The sequence below is a fragment of the Hemiscyllium ocellatum genome, chromosome 3 (assembly GCF_020745735.1).
Source record: "Hemiscyllium ocellatum isolate sHemOce1 chromosome 3, sHemOce1.pat.X.cur, whole genome shotgun sequence".
In the NCBI taxonomy this organism is placed as follows: Eukaryota; Metazoa; Chordata; class Chondrichthyes; order Orectolobiformes; family Hemiscylliidae; genus Hemiscyllium; species Hemiscyllium ocellatum.
Genome location: NC_083403.1, coordinates 82,518,784 through 82,538,987, shown reverse-complemented (window position 1 = coordinate 82,538,987; position 20,204 = coordinate 82,518,784). Strand labels below are relative to the sequence as shown.

General features: G+C 40.0%; 1 protein-coding gene across 6 annotated transcripts in view; it reads right to left on the bottom strand.

Annotated features, from left to right (window-relative positions):
• Window positions 1–20,204, bottom strand: part of itsn2b (intersectin 2b) — a 199,066-nt gene that overhangs the window by 145,995 nt on the left and 32,867 nt on the right. For 5 of the 6 annotated variants that reach the window (XM_060851287.1, XM_060851286.1, XM_060851284.1 and 2 more), the window contains one exon: window positions 5,205–5,268. The exons of the other annotated variant lie outside the window; for it this stretch is intronic. In XM_060851287.1, coding sequence (XP_060707270.1) covers window positions 5,205–5,241 — 37 coding nt within the window. In that variant the 5' untranslated portion in view covers window positions 5,242–5,268. The remainder of the gene's footprint in view (window positions 1–5,204; window positions 5,269–20,204) is intronic. 6 annotated transcript variants of the gene reach the window in all.

Here is a 20,204-nt window from a genome sequence, read left to right as displayed (position 1 = left end):
CCTTCACTCAACGTCTAAAAACAATTTGAGTGGAGAGCTCAGAAGGCTATAAGGTGTCCAATTGTAAGATGAAGTCCTTAATCTTTACTTTTTTAATGTTTCAATAGAATAGGAAATATGCTACCTGAGTTGATTTCAGTTGGGAAAATGGCAAAGCTGTTTAACTTGGTTGTGACATGTGATATTTTACTGATCTAGATGTTGATACCACAGTAGCTGTTGAGCTTAACTTCATCCTCCTGATGAAGGGCTTATGCCCAAAACATTGATTTTCCTGCTCCTCGGATGCTGCTTAACCTGCTTTTCCAGCACCACGTTCTTGACTCTAATCTTCAGCATCTGCAGTCCTCACTTTTGCTGATTATCGATGGGAGTTAACAAACACAGTTATGGACAGATAGAGTCAAAGAATCAGAGATATACAACACAGAAACAGATCCTCCAATCCAATTCTTCCATGCTGACCAGATATCCTAAAGTGATCTTGTCCCATTTGCTAGCATTTTGCCAATTCCCTCTAAACCCTTTTTATTCATGTATCTATCCAGATGCATTTTAAAAATCAAATGTCCTAATTGTACCATACTCCTCCACTCCCTCTAGCATTCCATACATGCCCCAACCTCTGCATGACAAACTTGCTCATCAAGTCCCTTTAAATCTTTGCTCTCTCAGCTTAAACCTGTGCTTAAACCAACCAGCACCCTTCCACTGACACCCTCCTTCGACTGACTGAACTGGTCCTCACCCTGAATAACTTCTCTTTTCAATCCTCCCACTTCCTCCAAACTAAAGGAGTTGCCATGGGCACCCGCATGGGCCCCAGCTATGCCTGCCTCTTCGTAGGATATGTGGAACAGTCCATCTTCCGCAACTACACTGGCACCACCCCCCACCTTTTCCTCCGCTACATCGATGACTGTATCGGCGCTGCCTCGTGCTCCCACGAGGAGGTTGAACAGTTCATCAACTTTACTAACACCTTCCATCCCGACCTCAAATTCACCTGGACTGTCTCAGACTCCTCCCTCCCCTTCCTAGACCTTTCCATCTCTATCTCGGGCGACCGACTCAACACAGACATCTACTATAAACCGACTGACTCCCACAGCTACCTGGACTACACCTCCTCCCACCCTGCCCCTGCAAAAACTCCATCCCATATTCCCAATTCCTTCGTCTCCGCTGCATCTGCTCCCAGGAGGACCAGTTCCAACACCGCACAGCCCAGATGGCCTCCTTCTTCAAGGACCGCAGATTCCCCCCAGACGTGATCGACGATGCCCTCCACCGCATCTCCTCCACTTCCCGCTCCTCCGCCCTTGAGCCCCGCTCCTCCAACCGCCACCAAGACAGAACCCCACTGGTTCTCACCTACCACCCCACCAACCTCCGCATACAACGTGTCATCCGCCGTCATTTCCGCCACCTCCAAACGGACCCCACCACCAAGGATATATTTCCCTCCCCTCCCCTATCAGCATTCCGCAAGGACCACTCCCTTCGTGACTCCCTCGTCAGATCCACACCCCCCCACCAAACCAACCTCCACCCCGGCACCTTCCCCTGCAACCGCAGGAAATGTAAAACTTGCGCCCACACCTCCACACTCACTTCCCTCCAAGGCCCCAAGGGATCCTTCCATATCCGCCACAAGTTCACCTGTACCTCCACACACATCATCTATTGCATCCGCTGCACCCGATGTGGCCTCCTCTATATTGGGGAGACAGGCCGCTTACTTGCGGAACGCTTCAGAGAACACCTCTGGGCCGCCCGGATCAACCAACCCAACCACCCCGTAGCTCAACACTTTAACTCTCCCTCCCACTCCACCGAGGACATGCAGGTCCTTGGACTCCTCCACCGGCAGAACATAACAACACGACGGCTGGAGGAGGAGCGCCTCATCTTCCGCCTGGGAACCCTCCAGCCACAAGGTATGAATTCAGATTTCTCCAGTTTCCTCATTTCCCCTCCCCCCACCTTGTCTCAGTCGGTTCCCTCAACTCAGCACCGCCCTCCTAACCTGCAATCTCCTTACTGACCTCTCCGCCCCCACCCCACTCCGGCCTATCACCCTCACCTTGACCTCCTTCCACCTATCCCACCTCCATCGCCCCTCCCCCAAATCCCTCCTCCCTACCTTTTATCTTAGCCTGCTTGGCTACTCTCTCTCATTCCTGATGAAGGGCTTATGCTCGAAACGTCGAATTCCCTATTCCTGAGATGCTGCCTGACCTGCTGTGCTTTAACCAGCAACACATTTTCAGCTTAAACCTGTGCTGTCTAGTTTTGGACTCCCCTACCCTGGGGAAAAAACCTTGGTTATTCACCCTATCCATGCCACTCATTATTTATATTTAGAATGGGCACAGGATGATAGATGGAGTATTAAGTCAGGAAGTGCAGTGTTGATCATTTTGATAGCAAGGACCGAAAAGCAGCATTTTGTTTAAAAGGCATGTTGATGTTCAGAGTAACTTGGGTGTAGTTGCACAAGTTTGCAGATACAGCAAACAATTGGTAAGGAAAACGACGTTAGCTTTTCTTGCAAGGGATTGAAGTACAGTACAAGAATAAGTTTTGTTACAACTGTACAAAGCTTTGCTAGGACCCCACCCAGTATTGGCCTCCATTTTAATTAAAGGATTTAATCACATTCAAGGCCATGCAGCAAAGGTTCACCTGAATGGGCCCTGGGATGAGTGTATTTTCTCTCTAGAGTTTACAATCTGTCATCATTGAAACACAAAATTATAAATAGCTTGACAGGCTAAACAGAGACTTTTTCCTTTGGCTGTGCAACGTACAATGTAGGAGCACATAATCTCAGGTTAAAAGGGTTGATAATTTAGGACAGCCATGACAAAAAGTTTCTTCATTCAGGAGGTTCAGAGTGTTGACTTCTCTAGCACAATGAGCTGCGAATGTTCCATCATTTAGTGTAGGTCAGGTTCTCAGAGAATTAAGTAGAGGGACCAAGCATAAAAGTGGAGCTAAATCAAAAGATTAGCTCATGAATATTCTATATTAAATAGGGGAGCCAGTTTGGCTGGCCATAGTTATCCATTCTTGCTATTTATGTTCTTGAAACATGGTATCTTGGTAAAGCATTTTAAGGATAAGTCTTCAGGTAGTTGTTATTTGAGGAAACAATTAAACTCCAATTTTCAAATATAATCATGTGTGTTATGTAGAATCATAGAAGGGTGCAGCACAGAAAGAGCCCATTAAGCCCATGATACTTGTTTTCATTTTGAATGAACAGTACAATTAATCCCACTCAGCTGATTATTTCCAAATTCTGGCAATATTTTCTGTTTCAAGGATTTATCCAATTCCATTTTGAAAGCGATTACTGATCTGCATCCAACATCATTCCAGGCAGTCCATAGCAGTAATGTTTTTGTTCAGGTTACCGGATTCCTATTTCCAATTACCTGAAGGCTATGCCCTTTCATCTGCCATGAAAACACGAAACAGTTTCTCAACATTTACTGGTTCATGATCTTGAATGTTACTGCTAAGTATCTTTGTAATCTTCTCTGCTACAAGGAAAACAAACCCAGTCTCTCTACCCTCTCATCAGGTCTGAAGACTTCCTTGTATGGAAATATTATACAAAATCTCCTATATACCTTTTCTTAGACCTTGACGCCCTATCTTCATGTTTGGGGTCTAGAATTAGCTGCAATGTTCCAGCTGAAGCCTAATCAACACAACTGTCTTCCTTTTTGCTTCATAAAGACAAGGATCCTAAATGTCTTAACATCTGAACTTGCTTTGCCACCAAAGACTTGACAAAGTACTTCCCTCAGTGCTTTTCTTTCTGCATCCCTTTTTAAAACTTACCATTTACCTCCCCCATAATTCTTACCGCACTCTGTCACTTCACACCTCTCTGGTTTAAATCTCATCCACCTCAAGTCTGCCTGTTTGACTATTCCCTCACCATGTTTGGTGCTTACAATTTCACTGATATTACATTTGGAGCAGTTATGTCATCTACACGATTTGGTGTTATAGCCTCTGTGCCCAAGTCCAGGTTATCAACAGACATCAAAAAGACTAATGATCCCAAAATCAACTCTAGGGGACAGCAACACAGACATGTCTTCAGCCGATTAAAAAAAATCATCACTCTCTAGCTTTCTGTGCCTTAGTCAATTTTGTATCCAGTCAATGCCGCTTCTTTCCATGGGGTTCAATTCTGCTCACATATTCATAATGTGACACTTCATTAAATACTTTTGAAAGTTCATACTCATAATATCAGTTGCATTTTGCTCATCAACCCTTTTTCTCCAAAGTCAATCAACTCAATAATAGATCTGTAAGCAGTATGGCGTGCTAAGGATTCAATGCACCTTGTATCAAACTACGAACTCAGCGGTAATGCATCACAACTAACAGTTTGTTTTTAAAAAAATTGTTCAAAACATAGCATGGAGTTTTAAGTCAGTAGTAAAGAAATGACGCTCACTGTTTACAATGTTGACAGCTGCCAAGAGTGTTTAATAAGTGGTTACTTGCTATCATTGGATTTCTGACAGAATACTTCCCATGCTACCAAAGCCCTGTGGCACATGTAAACAATCATGAAGCAGTGAAGCTTTCCAACCAGACTAACATATGCCAAGTCTAAACCAAGTAGAGACTGAAGGAAAAAAATATTTAAATGTTTGATGATAATTAAATCACGAAGACAGAAAACCCGCATTATAAAATTCAACATGAGTGAGGCTGTTTGAAAATAATCATTGATCTTGCTATTAATAATGATTGAATGCATCTTTTGGCCTTACTTAGCACTCTTTATACAAGGTAATAGTGCAAAGGATGGGTTAGGAAAAAGTAAATGAGATAAACCATGACAAACTACACAATAAAAATGCAAGAAAAAGAAGATTAATACTTTCATTAGAATGAACCTGGAAATACGATCGAAGGATGATTACATTTTAATAAAGTGAAATAAAATTCACTCACTAGAAGCTGTTTAAACAATTCTACTATGGAAAACACTGCCAATACTTCATGGAGTCTGATTTAGCATGTATATATTTTTGATTATATAATTTAAATTTAAGATATAGCTGAAGCCAATGTATAATATACATCTATCTACAGAGTTTCATGAAAATTTCTTTCAACTTCTAATTATGTTGCAATCAAAGCAAAATAAACAACGAGCTACTTACCATTCATGGCTGTGGGAAACTGAGCCATCATGGTCATGTGTGTGCCTTGCTAGCTATTAGCCATCTGCAACAAAAACATGCTGCATTAATTATGCATCAAGGACAGACACCAGTTTACTGCCCTGCTGAGCAAGGAGAATGTCAGCTTGCTTTAGCTCACACTTCTGAAAATGAACAATGCGTGGGTTCAAGCCTATGCTGATCCAGCTGAATTCACACATACACAAACATTCAGAAGATAGGTGGAGCATAAAGGAGGGATATTCCCAAAGAAAGCAGAACTTAATGTGCTTCACAACTGAAGATAAAAATGCATAAAACAGGCACAGATACATAATTCCTTTATTTCACAATATTAGGAGTTGAAATGAATCAATATTATTTCAAATGGCCTAACAGGAATTTGCAGTAAAAATACAAGCATTGCTGTTTTTAAAAGAAATGTGTGATGCCTCCAATATATTACTGACACACAAACTCCATTTCACACAAGTACTGTCTGATATTTAAAATATTCATGCTCACTTTGCATCTGTTCTTTCCTCTACATAAGTTTGCATGGAATGTGCCATTGTTCCATTCACATGGAGGGAATATGAAGGATTGCATATTATACAGAACTTATCTTGAGAGTAAAGTCAACCGTTTAAGTCAAAGATTAGGTAACAAATGGAATCCCTCCCACTTCATTCCACTGACAGCAATGAGAAACAGGACATAAAACACTATGTTCCGATTTGTGACATGGAAACAAACATCTCTCCCCATTTAATAAGTGCACAGACCAGTAAAGCAAAATAATGATCCACCTAACAAAAAAAACAACAGAAGACAGAAATAGCGTTTAAAAGGACAAATATGTAAAAATGGAATTTGAGTGAATTACATCAAGGTTCTTGCATCACAGAATTGAACAGACACAAAATTCTTGAAAGAGACACAGAGAGAAAGAGGCAGAGAGATTAGATACAACACTGCTTTTTAAGGCAAATTTTCCTTTCATTACAAATTCACTCAACACATTATCCTTAGTCTTTTTTTCATGTTAAGGGAGGGAGAGATGATGATGTAGTGGTAATGTCACTGGACAAGTAATCCAGAATCCAGTCCAATGCTCTGGATCCATGGGTTAGAATCCCACTTTGGCAAAAGGTTAATTTCAAATCCCTTCTATTGAAAAGTTAGGGGTCGTATTCAGCATATTTCAATTCCCCAGAACCCCAACATGTTTTTAGGATACCAATAAAGCAGGTTTCTTCACATAAAAAAGCAATCATAATGATACAATTAAGAGTGCTTGGGAATTTTCCAACCAATGTTTTCAATTCTTCACTAGACATATCATCTTAAAGTTGTATTTTGCACAAAACTAAGTTTTATTAAATAATGTTGTCAAACAATATGATGATAATATGCTAATATTTTAAAGATGGTAAAGTAAACAATTGATATATTTTTATAGAAAATGACACTCATTCAGGTCCGTTTCACCAGGCAACCTAAGCATTGATGATCTTTGCAAATTATCACAGGTGCCAATTTGTCAGTTTGTCAGACTTCTATTTAAACCTTGACAACTGCATCTAATTTCCAATAAAATACATGATGTTTATGATAACCATAAAAATTATTCAATGGTGTTCAAATCTTCTTGCATTTAGAAGGCCATTCAGTTCTTTGAGTCCATGCCAACTCTCTGCAAGAACAATTCAGTTAGTCAGTCCCACTCTCCCATCACAATGCAGCACATTTCGTTTCTTGAGATCCTTATCCAACTCCTTTTGAAAGCCACGGTTGAATCTGTCTCTATTAACCTTGCAGCTATTCTGTATTCTAGACACTTGCTGCACTAAACGATTTTCATGTTAACTTGGCTGATCAGATAATCAACTTCATTGTCCTACCTTATCCCTTTCACCCTCAAATCCCTTATTAAAATCTATCAATTTAAAATCTGATTGAAGATTTGTAGCTCGGGTATCCGTTGTTGTGGTTCTGCTCGCCGAGCTGGAAGTTTTTGCTGCAAACGTTTCGTTCCCTGGCTAGAGAACATCATCAGTGCTGTTGGAGCCTCGTGTGAAGCGCTGCTTTGATGTTTCTTCCGGTATTTATAGTGGTTTGTTCTTGCCGCTTCCGGGTGTCAGTTTCAGCTGCAGTGATTTGTATGTGGGGTCCAGGTCGATGTGTCTGTTGATGGATGTTCTTGCCATTTCCGGGTGTCAGTTTCAGCTGTAGTGGTTTGTATATGGTGTCCAGGTCAATGTGTCTGTTGATGGAGTTTGGGGATGAATGCCATGCTTCTAGGAATTCTCTGGCTGTTCTCTGTCTGGCTTGTCCTATGATAGTGGTGTTTTCCCAGTCAAATTCATGTTGCTGGTTGTCTGAGTGTATGGCTACTAGAGATAGCTGGTTGTGTCGTTTTGTGGCTAGCTGATGTTCATGGATGCGGATTGTTAGCTGTCTTCCTGTTTGTCATAGGACAAGCCAGACAGAGAACAGCCAGAGAATTCCTAGAAGCATGGCATTCATCCCCAAACTCCATCAACAGACACATTGACCTGGACACCATATACAAACCACTACAGCTGAAACTGACACCCGGAAACGGCAAGAACATCCATCAACAGACACATCGACCTGGACCCCACATACAAATCACTGCAGCTGAAACTGACACCCGGAAGCGGCAAGAACAAACCACTATAAATACCGGAAGAAACATCAAAGCAGCGCTTCACACGAGGCTCCAACAGCACTGATGATGTTCCCTAGCCAGGGAACGAAACGTTTGCAGCAAAAACTTCCAGCTCGGCGAGCAGAACCACAACAAAATCTATCAATCGCAGCCTTCAATATACTTAACAATCCAGCATTTAGAGCCCTCTCAAGTAAAGAATTCCACAGATCTACTCCCCCCAATAGAAGAAAGTTCTCCTCATCTGTCTTAAATCAGCAAATATTTATTTTGATATTTTGCCCTTTGGTCCTAGACTCTGCCACAAGGGACACAATCTTTCTGCATCAACCCTGTCAAATCCCCTAAGAATCTTATATGTTTCAATAAGATCGCCTCCTATTCTTATAAGCTCTAATGAGTACAAGACCAACCTACTCAATCTCTCCTCACAAAAAAACCTTCCATAATCTAGTGAACCTTCTCTGGACTGCCTTCAAAGTCAGTACATCTTTCCTCAGATAAGGGAACCAAAACTGTTCAAAACTGTGGCCTTGTATAGTTTTACCAAGACCTCTATACTTTCTACTCCATACTTTATGAAATAAAAGGTCAATTATATTTGTCTTCCCTATTACCTGCTGAACTTATATGTTAGCTTTTTGTGATTCATTGCGAATGACAATGGTTTCTCTGTCTACTCTTTGGTCCCTCATGACTTTGAACAGCCTTAGCAAATCTCCTGCTTTTCCTCTCTTCTATAAGTACAGGAACTCCAGCTTTGACATTTGGAACTGAACTCTTGTACCTGTGCAATCATTCCCATAAATTATTTTGGTACCCTCACCAAAACCTTCCTCAAATGTGGTGTTCCAAATTGAATACAATAATCCAGTTGAGGCCAAACCAATGTTTCATACAGGTTCATCCTCATAACTTCCTTATTTCCTATTGTCTGAGAATAATGACATTGCAAATATTCTTTTCCATTGTGAAAGTAATGAAATTGACTTTCAGCAAACCCAAGCCCCACCTGGAAATTAGGACATCACCACAGAAGGCAAAGATGGGCAGCAGATATCCATATATTAATGTGCTTTCTGCAGTTTGGATATTTCTAGTTTGACCACAATGATTCCTGGTAAATTGCCTGCACATCTCATACACTGTTGAGAACAGGTTTGACTTGGTTTCAGGGTATACTTGCATTGATTTGTACGATGCAGGTCTCTCTCACAAGGTCAACATTTATTGCTGATTTCTAAGCATCATAGAAATCATTGGGAACCACCAACTTGCTGCAGTTCTAGAAGCACAGATATACCTTCAAAGCTTTTGGAGAGTCCCAGGATTCTAACTCAGCAACAAAGAAACAACATACTTCCATCAAAGGATAGTGAGCAATGTGAAGAAAGACTTATAGGTGGTCATGTCCCCCATCCTTCCACACAATACTTTGCAAGTTTAGAAAACACTGTCAGAAAATCCTTGGTGAGTGGTTGTCGAGTATCTTGACAATGGTGTATAATGCAGCCATGGATAGAGAGAGTGAATGTTTAAGGCAGTGGATAGAGGGTTGATAAAGTGGGCTGCGTGGTCTTGGATGGCATAATGTTTCTGGAGCACACTTAGAGGTGTACTTTCTAGACCAGTGGTAAATATTCCATTACACTCCATCTTCAGTCATATTGATGGTGACAAGACTGTGTGGATTCTGGAAGTGAGTTATTCACCACAGTTTTCCCAGCTTCTGGCCTGCTGTTGTAGCAATAGAACTTATGTAGCTAGATTAGTTGCAATTTTAGTCAATGATGACCCTCAAGGTGTTGATCATGGAGGATTCAGTGACAATAATGCTACTGGATGTCTGGTAGTAGTTCTGCTCTTTTGCTGGAGGGTGTCATTAGCTATCATATTTGTGGAACAAATGCTACTAACAGGTTAGCAAACCAAGCCAAAATGGTGTCGAGGTTTTGCTGTTTGTGGGCATAGACCGCTTTTTCACCTGAAAAATTGTGAACCAGACCAAATCAATTACTGTACACTGATCAATAAACATCTGAATTCTGACCTTTTGATAGAGAATATCTGAAGAATACAGATTCCAGGACACTACCCTGAAGAATTTCTGCAGCATAATCTAGAGATGGATGACTGGAATCCAACAATCACAATCATGTTCCGCTGTGCTAATAGTGATTTCTCCCGGGGAGACTCTTTCCACAGACTCAGGCGACAAACTGTGTGGAGTTTGCACGTTCTCCCTGTGTCTGCGTGGGTTTCCTCCGGGTGCTCCGGTTTCCTCCCACAGTCCAAAGATGTGCGGGTCAGGTGAATTGGCCATGCTAAATTGCCCGTAGTGTTAGGTAAGGGGTATATGTAGGGGTATGGGTGGGTTGCGCTTCGGCGAGTTGGTGTGGACTTGTTGGGCCGAAGGGCCTGTTTCCACACTGTAAGTAATCTAATCTAATCTAATTCCCACTGCCTTCAAATATTATTCAGACTCCTTAATGCACACTCAATTAGAAGCTGCCTTGATATCACTGACAGTCAGTTTCAACTCACTTCTGAAATTAAGCTCTTTTGTCCATTTTGGGCTGTCATGAGGTCTGAATGGTACTGGCAAAACCCCAAGTAAATACACCTGATAAAGTGTCATTAGCTAACACTTCCATCACTTTATTAATAAATTGACAGTGGACTAATGGTAATTAACTGGAGTGGATTTGTCCTGCTGAGAGTGCTCAGGATACAATTGTGCAATTTCCCATTTTTGTTGGCAAGCTGTCAACATTGTACATGAGCCGAAACAATTTAACTAGGAGCATGGTTAGTTTTGGAGCACAAATTTTTCAGCACACAGTCAAGATGGTTTCAGGGACCAAAGCTTTTGCTTCATCCCGTATACTCAGCTGTTTCTTGTTGTCACATGGAGTGACTCAAGTTGGTGAAAACTGGCTTGTTACTCTGGGGGCCTCCAGAAAAAGCCAAAATGAATTATCCAAACTGCATTGGAACAATATGGCTCATGCACTGGTCTTTATAAAACTGAGTGGGGAGGAATGCCAGTAAAACAAATGAATATAAAAGGAAAAGTCATCTTAGTGATGATTTAACTAAGATGGTTTAACCCGAGAGTGACCATGCCTCAAGTAAGGGGGAGAGGTTGAGAACGTGAGCCCTTCATGGTAATGTCAGCCAGCACAGGAATTGAACCCATGCTACTGGCATCATTCTGCAACACAAACCAGCCATCAAGCCAACTGAGCTAACCAACCCCCCAAATCAAACAAATATAGCTTTTTTTAAAAAAAATTCACTCATGGGATGTGGGCATTGCTGACTGGCCTGGCATTTATGCCCAACTCCAGTCTGGTCAAAATCCTGTTGTAATCGAAGGTAATTTTTCTCGCTGTCCACTACACCTCCAATTTTGGTGTCAGCTGCAAACTTACTAACTGTACCTCTTATGCTCGCATCCAAATCATTTATGTAGAATTGGACATTTTTGAGTTATTACATGTTACGGAAGCTTACAAGGATATTTTATCGGCTACATACTTTTACTACATCAAAAACAGAAGCACGTACTTCAAAGGAATAAAGATGTGATTTCAGCCTTGTGGAAACACCTCATTTTAAACAATGGAAGTTCTCAAACTTTAAAGACAGAATAATTGAGTCAGACAATGTAATAAAAAATATGTAGGCTTTAACTACTTTCAAATATTAAAAAAATGATTAAATGCTTTTTTCACCATCTGTCCTGGGTTGTACTGTATAATTGAATCCATTTGAAATCTTTCATTTGGGAGGACAATGGCACGCTGTTATTTCTGCTCTAGAAGATGGGACTGAATCAGCTAAGTTCGATGAAAGATCTCTGCCACTTGCAGAAATTAATAGCTTAGATAGTCTCAATCTACCTATGGCTGGTGCAGGAAAGGAAAAATAGCTCTCAGGTTTTAGTTAAGCCAACAATAAGACAGAATGAACGCCTTTGTCCCAAACGTCAATTCTCCTGCTTCTTGGATGCTGCCTGACTTGCTGTGCTTTTCCAGCACCACACTCTCAAATAGGACAAAATGAGTTTTACTCTGCATCCTGTTACACTACATGCCTATTCTTGTTGTTGAATATGTGCTAAAAGTAGGTACTACTCCATCTTTTAGGAAGGCAGATTTATCTCCAAAATCAAAGAATCTGAAAGAAAACTTAATGTTAAGCAATTAGTGAAAGAACACGCACATTACTAAATGATACTGTAACACAACTGAGGTCTTTTGTTGATGTATAAACCTTGCACACTTGTATAATAAAGCAAGATGGTAGAATCAGAGTTAATAATTATAAACAAGTGAAAATAAACACCAAAATGAAGCATCTGTATATATGCATATACAATGAAGCTGGTGATTTCTTGTCTCAATTATTCTCTATCAATTAGTCTCTAATAGGACCTGATGAGAGGAAATCCCCAGTACCTTACATGCTTCTTAAAGCACAAATCCAAGGTAATTTCTTTCATACCAAGCAGGCCACACTGAACAGGTAATGTCTTAAATTACGTATCTTGCAAAATGCCATTTTCTGCCAGTGATTGATCTAATTTGCACTTTAATGAGTGATTCTCTTTAGAGTATCTCAAAACAGATTCAAATCTTAAATTCTTGACTACCAATGCTAACTGAAGTGTGGATGGCAAAACTAACAAAAAGACTAACAATATAAATAAAGGGTACAAAATAATAATTCATTACCTGCTGGATTAAGCTTCATTATTGCCTTACTGTGCCACCTTACTTGTGGGCGGCACGGTGGCACAGTGGTTAGCACTGCTGCTTCACAGCGCCTGTAGACCCGGGTTCAATTCCCGACTCAGGCGACTGACTGTGTGGAGTTTGCACGTTCTCCCCGTGTCTGCGTGGGTTTCCTCCGGGTGCTCCGGTTTCCTCCCACAGTCCAAAGATGTGCGGGTCAGGTGAATTGGCCAAGCTAAATTGCCCGTAGTGTTAGGTAAGGGGTAAATGTAGGGGTATGGGTGGGTTGCGCTTCGGCGGGTCGGTGTGGACTTGTTGGGCCGAAGGGCCTGTTTCCACACTGTAAGTCTAGTCTAATCTAAAAAAAAAACTTCATTTGAGAACCATCAATCATGTTGCTCACTGGGTTCTGTACAAAATTAAATTATCAGTCCCACATGTAAGTAATAGAGATATCTTAAAACCAGCAAGCTCATATAGCTATTAATTTTGACGAGGAACCTCAATGAGACAACAGGCTTTTAATGACATCGGGGAGGCGAATGGTAGAATTGTGCAAATTGTTCAGTCCGAACTCCTATCTTTCATTCCATTGACTGTAAAATAATTAATTAATATGAATTAACAAATTAATAACTTAATGCATCCTTATAGTTATAATACTTGCCAGTAATTTCTGGCCGATTTTTTTGGCGTTTTTAAAAAGAAGCTTTACACTTAGCAGGAGAGAGGAAATGAGTGCGATAAGCTTTTTGGGTCAAATGGTCTTTTCTTGCCTTTAACATGCTTTTACCCTGAACACGCATAAAAATCAAGCAGGTACATGTGTCAGCCTAATTTCTCACTGTCAAATTACTTTCTTGTTAAACACTGAGAATTATTCAAAGAAAATTTGTATATTTCATAACAAGTGAAATAAAATGCATTAGAACTCCATGTATTCAGTGGATTTATTTTAAAGAATCATAACTCAACCCCCACCCAGATGTTTTGGCACCTCTCAAAATTTCTACCTTGCCTTCATTCAATTTCTATTTTGAATTCCTCCAATCAGGTTCCCATCCTGCAATAACACAACGGCATGTTAACATGTTGAGTTTTATGCACAGTGTGAAATCACTGATTATTTGCAAAGGTTTAAATAATAGCAACTGAGAAAATACTTTTGCCGTTTTTAGGATTGAGTGCTCAGATAGCTCAGTGAGTGGAATTTTCCAGTGTTTTAGTACGGAGGAGTCTGTCCCAACACATTACAATGAATGAATGAATATATATAAAGAACTGTCACAGGCAAACAGCTGGTGCAGACAACTATGTCGGAAATTTGCAAAAAGGCATGCAGATTAAAACTTAAAGATGAAACTAACAAAGTTTCAATCTCATATCCTAAAAGGGAGCAATGACTAATTTATTACATAATGTCTGCAAATGAATAATAATTATTTCTCTGCTGGGTTTGTATTTCCATTACAATATAATCAGTTAATCACCACATTTCAGGATTTAATGGCGATATGTCTAGTTTGGAAAGATGGGGTATGACGGAATGTTCCTCTAACGTTAGATCTTTAAGAGCATAGTACACTAAAAAGAAGGACAGAGTGACTGTGGACTTGTTGGGCCAAATGGCCTGCTTCCACACTGTAAGGATTCTATGATTCTAAGATGTGAACAGCTATTTGTTAGTTTGTCTCAACAATCAAAAAAACTTCACATGTCTGCTGCACTGGAAAACCAATGTCATGCTTGAACTGAGAAATGGAGCACAAAGGCTGAGAGGGGTTTCTTTGAAACTGCCGAGTTAAGCAGCAAAACTGGGATAGATGCAGTAGGGAGGAGTTACACAATAGGTGCATGTGTAATATGGCACATTTATCACTTTTGTATTATAATGTAGAAAAATTACAAGTTTAACACATTGAATATGATAATAGCCGCTGTTGTGTGTCTGTGTGGGGTTAGTAAGGCTTTTAAGAATTCAACAACAGGATGCATATATGCCATCCTTAAAGTGGTGCTTCACAGATGTATTATCAGACAAAATTTGATACTGACCCAACAGAGTTACAGCATTAAGGAAGGTGTCTGAAAATCTTGGTCAGGGAGATAAGTTTTAACAAGTACCCTAAATGCGGCTTTGTGAAAAGGATTATAGAATGTGAGAGCAAGGACATCATACCAATTATGGACCAATCTCTGGTTACATCTCAGAAAGAGCACTGTGCGCAATTTTGGACCTCATATTTTGATTATGTTTAGGGATTGGAAAGTGTAGAAAGCAGATTTATATATATGAAAGAATAGGTGAGCAATTTCTATAATGTGAAATTGCAGGAAATGGGATTGTTCTTCTTAGAACAGGGAAGGCTAAGTGGTGACCTAATCATGTTTTCAAAATTATGGAGGAGCTTTGATAGAGCAAGTATGGAGAAACTATTTCTCTGGCTAGTGGATCTGTAGTAGAAAATAAAAAACTAGGAAAAGAAATACATTAACAAATGTGGATGAAGTAACCAACCCTGCAATTGAAATGGATAAAATTATTTGTAAGTATTAAGAGGTCAAAAAAAGGTCAATCACATTGTCTATAGATTCTACAAATAGGAGTTCAGAGCACTAACAGCAAAGGAGCAATGATAATTATGAATTGGCAATAGTGTCATGGTCATACACTGCTGCCTAAGGTTTCTTTATCTATTCTCAGGATATGGATGATTTTTTAAAAAATGTTGCAAATTCTGCAAATATTCTTCATTCCTAATTCCCTGAAGTGGTGGTGGTAGTGGGCTGTCTCCTTGAACTAGGCGAAATGAGGACTGCAGGTGTTGGAGATTAGAGTCGAGAAAAGTGTGGTTCGAGGGAAGTACAGCAGGTCAGGCAGCATCCGAGTAGCAGGAGAATCGATGTTTCAGGTAAAAGCCTTTGGGTTGATTCTCCTGTTCCTTGGATGCTGCCTGACTTGCTGTGCTTTTCCAGCAACACACCCTTGACTCTTGTTTCCTTTAACTGTTTCAGTCACTACTGTAATGGTCGTACAGTAATATTAGGAAGAGAATTCCAGGAATTGGACAATGACACAGTTTAGAGAATGTCTTACGTTTGAGATACAGGACTAAGTCTACTGGTGTAGAGTTGGATAAGCATGGTTAAACAGTTTTTAAGTAATGTACTTTTAATCAATGAATAGAGAAAGTCAACTTCCTTTGGTTGCAGAATCAATACAAGAATGCAACTAAGATAGTGAACAGGAAAGTTAATGTTTTTTGCAAAAAGTGAAACAGGCTTAAGAACAAGGAAAAAGGCAAAGATAATGGGATTAGCTTAGGTTGCTCTAGCAAAGAGCGAACATTGAACAGATCGGTAAAATTACCTTCTTCTACTCTAACCGTTTAATAGGTCCCTAGGGATTTAATCTTTCTCAGTGTGTTACAGTTGTCAATGTAACATAATTGAAGGACGAATGCACCCCACTATGCCAACATTTTTATGCATAGTTTCAAACAAGACTTCTTCTCTATTTGTGAACCAAAGTGGTTATATTTGTGACGCAAGGAATGATGCCACCAATCTGCACACTGCAAGGCACCACAAACAACAAGCTAACTTTAAAAAACGCACATCTTTCAATGATTGTGGTTTAGGAATAAATCTTGGACAATGAAAAACTAAGAATCTGACTGAAAAGTTCCAGATGAATGGCACTGGTGTGGCGAGCTGTGGGACTACTTTCTTTTCCCTTTCTTTGATGAGAAAACTGTAGGCCATCAGCCATAGTACTGCTCAACATGAAGGTGAATACACAAAAGAGATAAATCAGAAAGCAGTAATTATGTCGCAGCAAACCTGGGTTTTAAAAGCCTTAAAAAGGAGTAAAGGCTAAACTTCATGAATTATTGAGAGGTTGTGGGAAAGAATTTGACAAAGTTAATTTTTAATGGAGATCAATGGCAATCCAGGTAGAACACACCAGAGGAGCTAGCTAAACAGAGTGAAGATCTGAATCAAGGACTGATCCAGATGCTCCCCCCTTAACCAGATAAGCCAGGGGAGTAAATGTGTGGCATTTTTATCTTCAGTTGGAGCATAGATTTCTGCTATTCACCAAATTAATTGTGCAAGATTTCTAGACAGAAACACTCGAAATACTGTGCAGCATTCTCCAAAAAACATCATATTAACTTGAGAAAAATATGAATATGTTTATCACGTGCAGTACTGCCTTAAAATTTGATTATTTGGAGTATACCAAAAAGGTACAACTGGTTTGATTACCTTTTGGGTGTGGCACAGCAGGAAGTAGTAAGAGGTTAAGCGGAATTAAATTGGAAGTGCGCAATATAAAAATTCGAAGTTTTAATTTATTTTTCTATGCATGTTGTACTCTGCAGGGTTCTTACTGCACAAAAAAAAAGAAAATTAAAAGAAACAAAGATAAGCCAAACTTGGAGAGGTATTAAATGAAGCATAAATATATATTTGGCCTTCTGAGAGGCACCTTAGTCTGAATATTAACCCTTCCTACTAGAGGCCTGACAACAATAGAAATACAAATTTTTGACATGTCAGTGAACATGAACAGGCACAGACCAATTGCTTTAAATTGTAAGAATCTGGAAGAATTAAATGAATGACAACTGATGAGAAAAGATAAAGTTTTGTTTCGTACAGTTCAGTGAAAAATAAAGTTGCCAATTGGAATTATTCACATATACTAAATTGTAACTTTCAGGAAAATTCCAGTTAAACATTTCTCATTTTCAGTCTTTTATTCCTGTAACTCCAGACCAGTGCTTCCCAAAGACCCTGCTCTCCCCTTTTCTGAAGCAATTGAAAATTGTCATGATGTCTTGATAAGCATTTGCAGAAACCAATTAAAGCCAGGGGAAGTGAGGTAGGTCATGACTGCCCTTTTTGATCACACTTTTGGAAGCCCTGCACTAGGGCATATTGACCATTTTTCTAAATTAAAAATGGGGAAGTATCAGTATCAACATGAACAACAGAACATATGTAATTCACAGACTTAGACAAATGTTATTCAAATCTGGAGTATTATCTCATTATAAACTTATTTTCTAATTTACTAAATAAATATGCATTGTAGTCAAGTCAAAGAACTGTGGTGATTTCTAAGAGGCCATAGTATACCATGAAATTTAAATAAATGTTGCCAATGCATAACTACAAATATGAAGAAATATTCTAGACTTTTTACTAATCTTTGAGTTTGCTTTTGAAATTCGATATCATGCATTATTTTCTGATTATTTTCATGAAAAAAATTCACAGCATCATTATTGTGAATGAATGTATAGTTAAATCTAGAAATGCATTGGCTACATCAAATTCTAACTTATTGCAGAGAGAAGGTAGGAAAAGAAAGGTGATTCAAAAAAATTTGCATTATTCAGATATGGGGAATCACTTTGTAGTTACTTTTTAAGAACAGCTTTTTCCCCCGTACAGTGTTTTACATAGTAATACCATTTAGACTTAAAACAGAATGTGTGAAGACAACCAAAAGTGAATTCATCACTGAAATCTCCATGCCTTCCAATGAATAAGTCAAGAAACTTTGTCAAGTTATAGAAGTAAAGATTGCGAATAATACTAAAGAGCAAAGCATGATCATTAAATAATGAAAATTTGCGTTTCCATTGTATATAGTATAGCATATGACTGATCGTGTAAGCCACAAAACAAGCCCCTCGGCTCCACTGAGACGGCATCCATTAATTTGTATCAGATTTACCATTCCTGAAATTGGCCAAATTGCTTGCTCAAGGAGGAAGAAAGTCAAGCACAGATTAAGCCTCCATGATCTTTAACACTTCTTTAACAACCAGCATACATACAACTCACCATTTTCTTGATGTGTTACTGGAATATCTTCAGCCATGGGGTAGTGACTGTGGAAGTTATCGGCTCCACAGCTTTCTGTGGCAACGTCATATCAGCTATGATCAATGGCAAAGTGACATTTTGGATTGAATTGTATAACTCTGCTCCTATATTTTATGGCCATCTATTCAGGACAGTATTTATTGTGGCTGTAGGTTTGTTTGCTGAGCTGCGAAGTTGATTTGCATGTGTTTCATCCCCTGTCTAGGTGATACCTTCAGTGCTTTGGAGCCTCCTGTGAAGCACCGCTGTAAAGTGTCTTCTGGAATTAATTTGGTTCCATTTCTGTTGCTTCCGGTTGCTGGTTCCAGTTGTTCGTTGTTGTGGCTTAGGTCAATGTGTTTGTTCTTAGAGTATGTGGATGAGTGCCACGCTGTTTAGCTTGTCCTATAATCGTTGTGTTGTCCTTGTCATCTGTGTGCGGCTACTAGGGACAGCTGGTCATGGAATTTATTGGCTAGTTGGTGTTTGTGGATGCAGATTGCTATTTGTTTCGGGCAATCTTTGCATGGAATCCTGTAAATGACATTAGTTTTGCACAATATGGGTATTGAGTCTTTTGTCCTGGTAAGTTGTTGTCTGAGCCTGACTGTTGGTTTATGGGCTGTTATGAATTGCAGTAGTCAGAGAAGTCTGGCTGTCAGTTCTAAGATATTTTTTACCTAAGGTAGTACGGCTAGTGAGTTAGGTCATGGCATGTCTTTGATGTGTTGTCTGTCTGTTAGGCAACTGCGGGTGAAGTTGCGGGGATATCCATTCTTGGTGAATACTCTGGAGAGGTGTTCTTCTTCTTCTTCCCTTCGTAGATCAGGAGTACTGCAATGTGTTGTAACCCTTTTGAACAGGGTCCTAATGCAGATTATGTGTTTCGGTGGTTGGTGTTGTAGTTCAGGACCTGGTCGGTGTGTATGGCTTTCCTGTACACTGCTGTGGCGCACTCAACATTCTATGCTCTTTATACCATCACATTGGAGGGGTGGAGGATGAGGACGGAGGGCAGTGTTGGCCGGGATTGGGGACAGGTGGCGTTGGACGGGAGCGGGCGGGGGAGCAGACTTTAAAAACTCCGAGCCCCAGAGGAAAGGCATTTAAATCAATTAACTGAATAATCGATTATCCGAATGAAATACTGCCCGCCATCTCATTGGATAAATCGAAGTTCCTCTGTATAGCGCAAACAGACAGACAACTAGCAATTCAATCTGCATTCAAAAACACCAACTAGCAACTAAACACCACAACCAGCTGTCCCTTGGAGCCATGCACACAGATGACAAGGACAGCCAGAGAATTTCTAGAAGTATGATACTCATCCACAGACTCCAAGAACAAGAACATTGACTGGTATATTGGGTCTACGTCATGACAACAATCAAAATTGGAAGCAGCAATTAATAAATAAATTCCAGAGGACAGTACAACAGCGCTTCACAGGAGATTCCAAAGCACTGAAGAGGTCATCTAGACACGGGACAAAGTCTGCAAATCAACTTTCCACCTCAGGGAACATTCCCACAACCACAACAACAGGCACCCCAGTTACAATTCTTTACCCAAATCTTGAACAGCATTTATTGTCCATCCTTAATTGCCTTGAAGGGGATAGAGAGAATGTTGAGCTGTACAGACTTTGGGGCATTGATGTTCTCAATGCTGTTAGTAGGG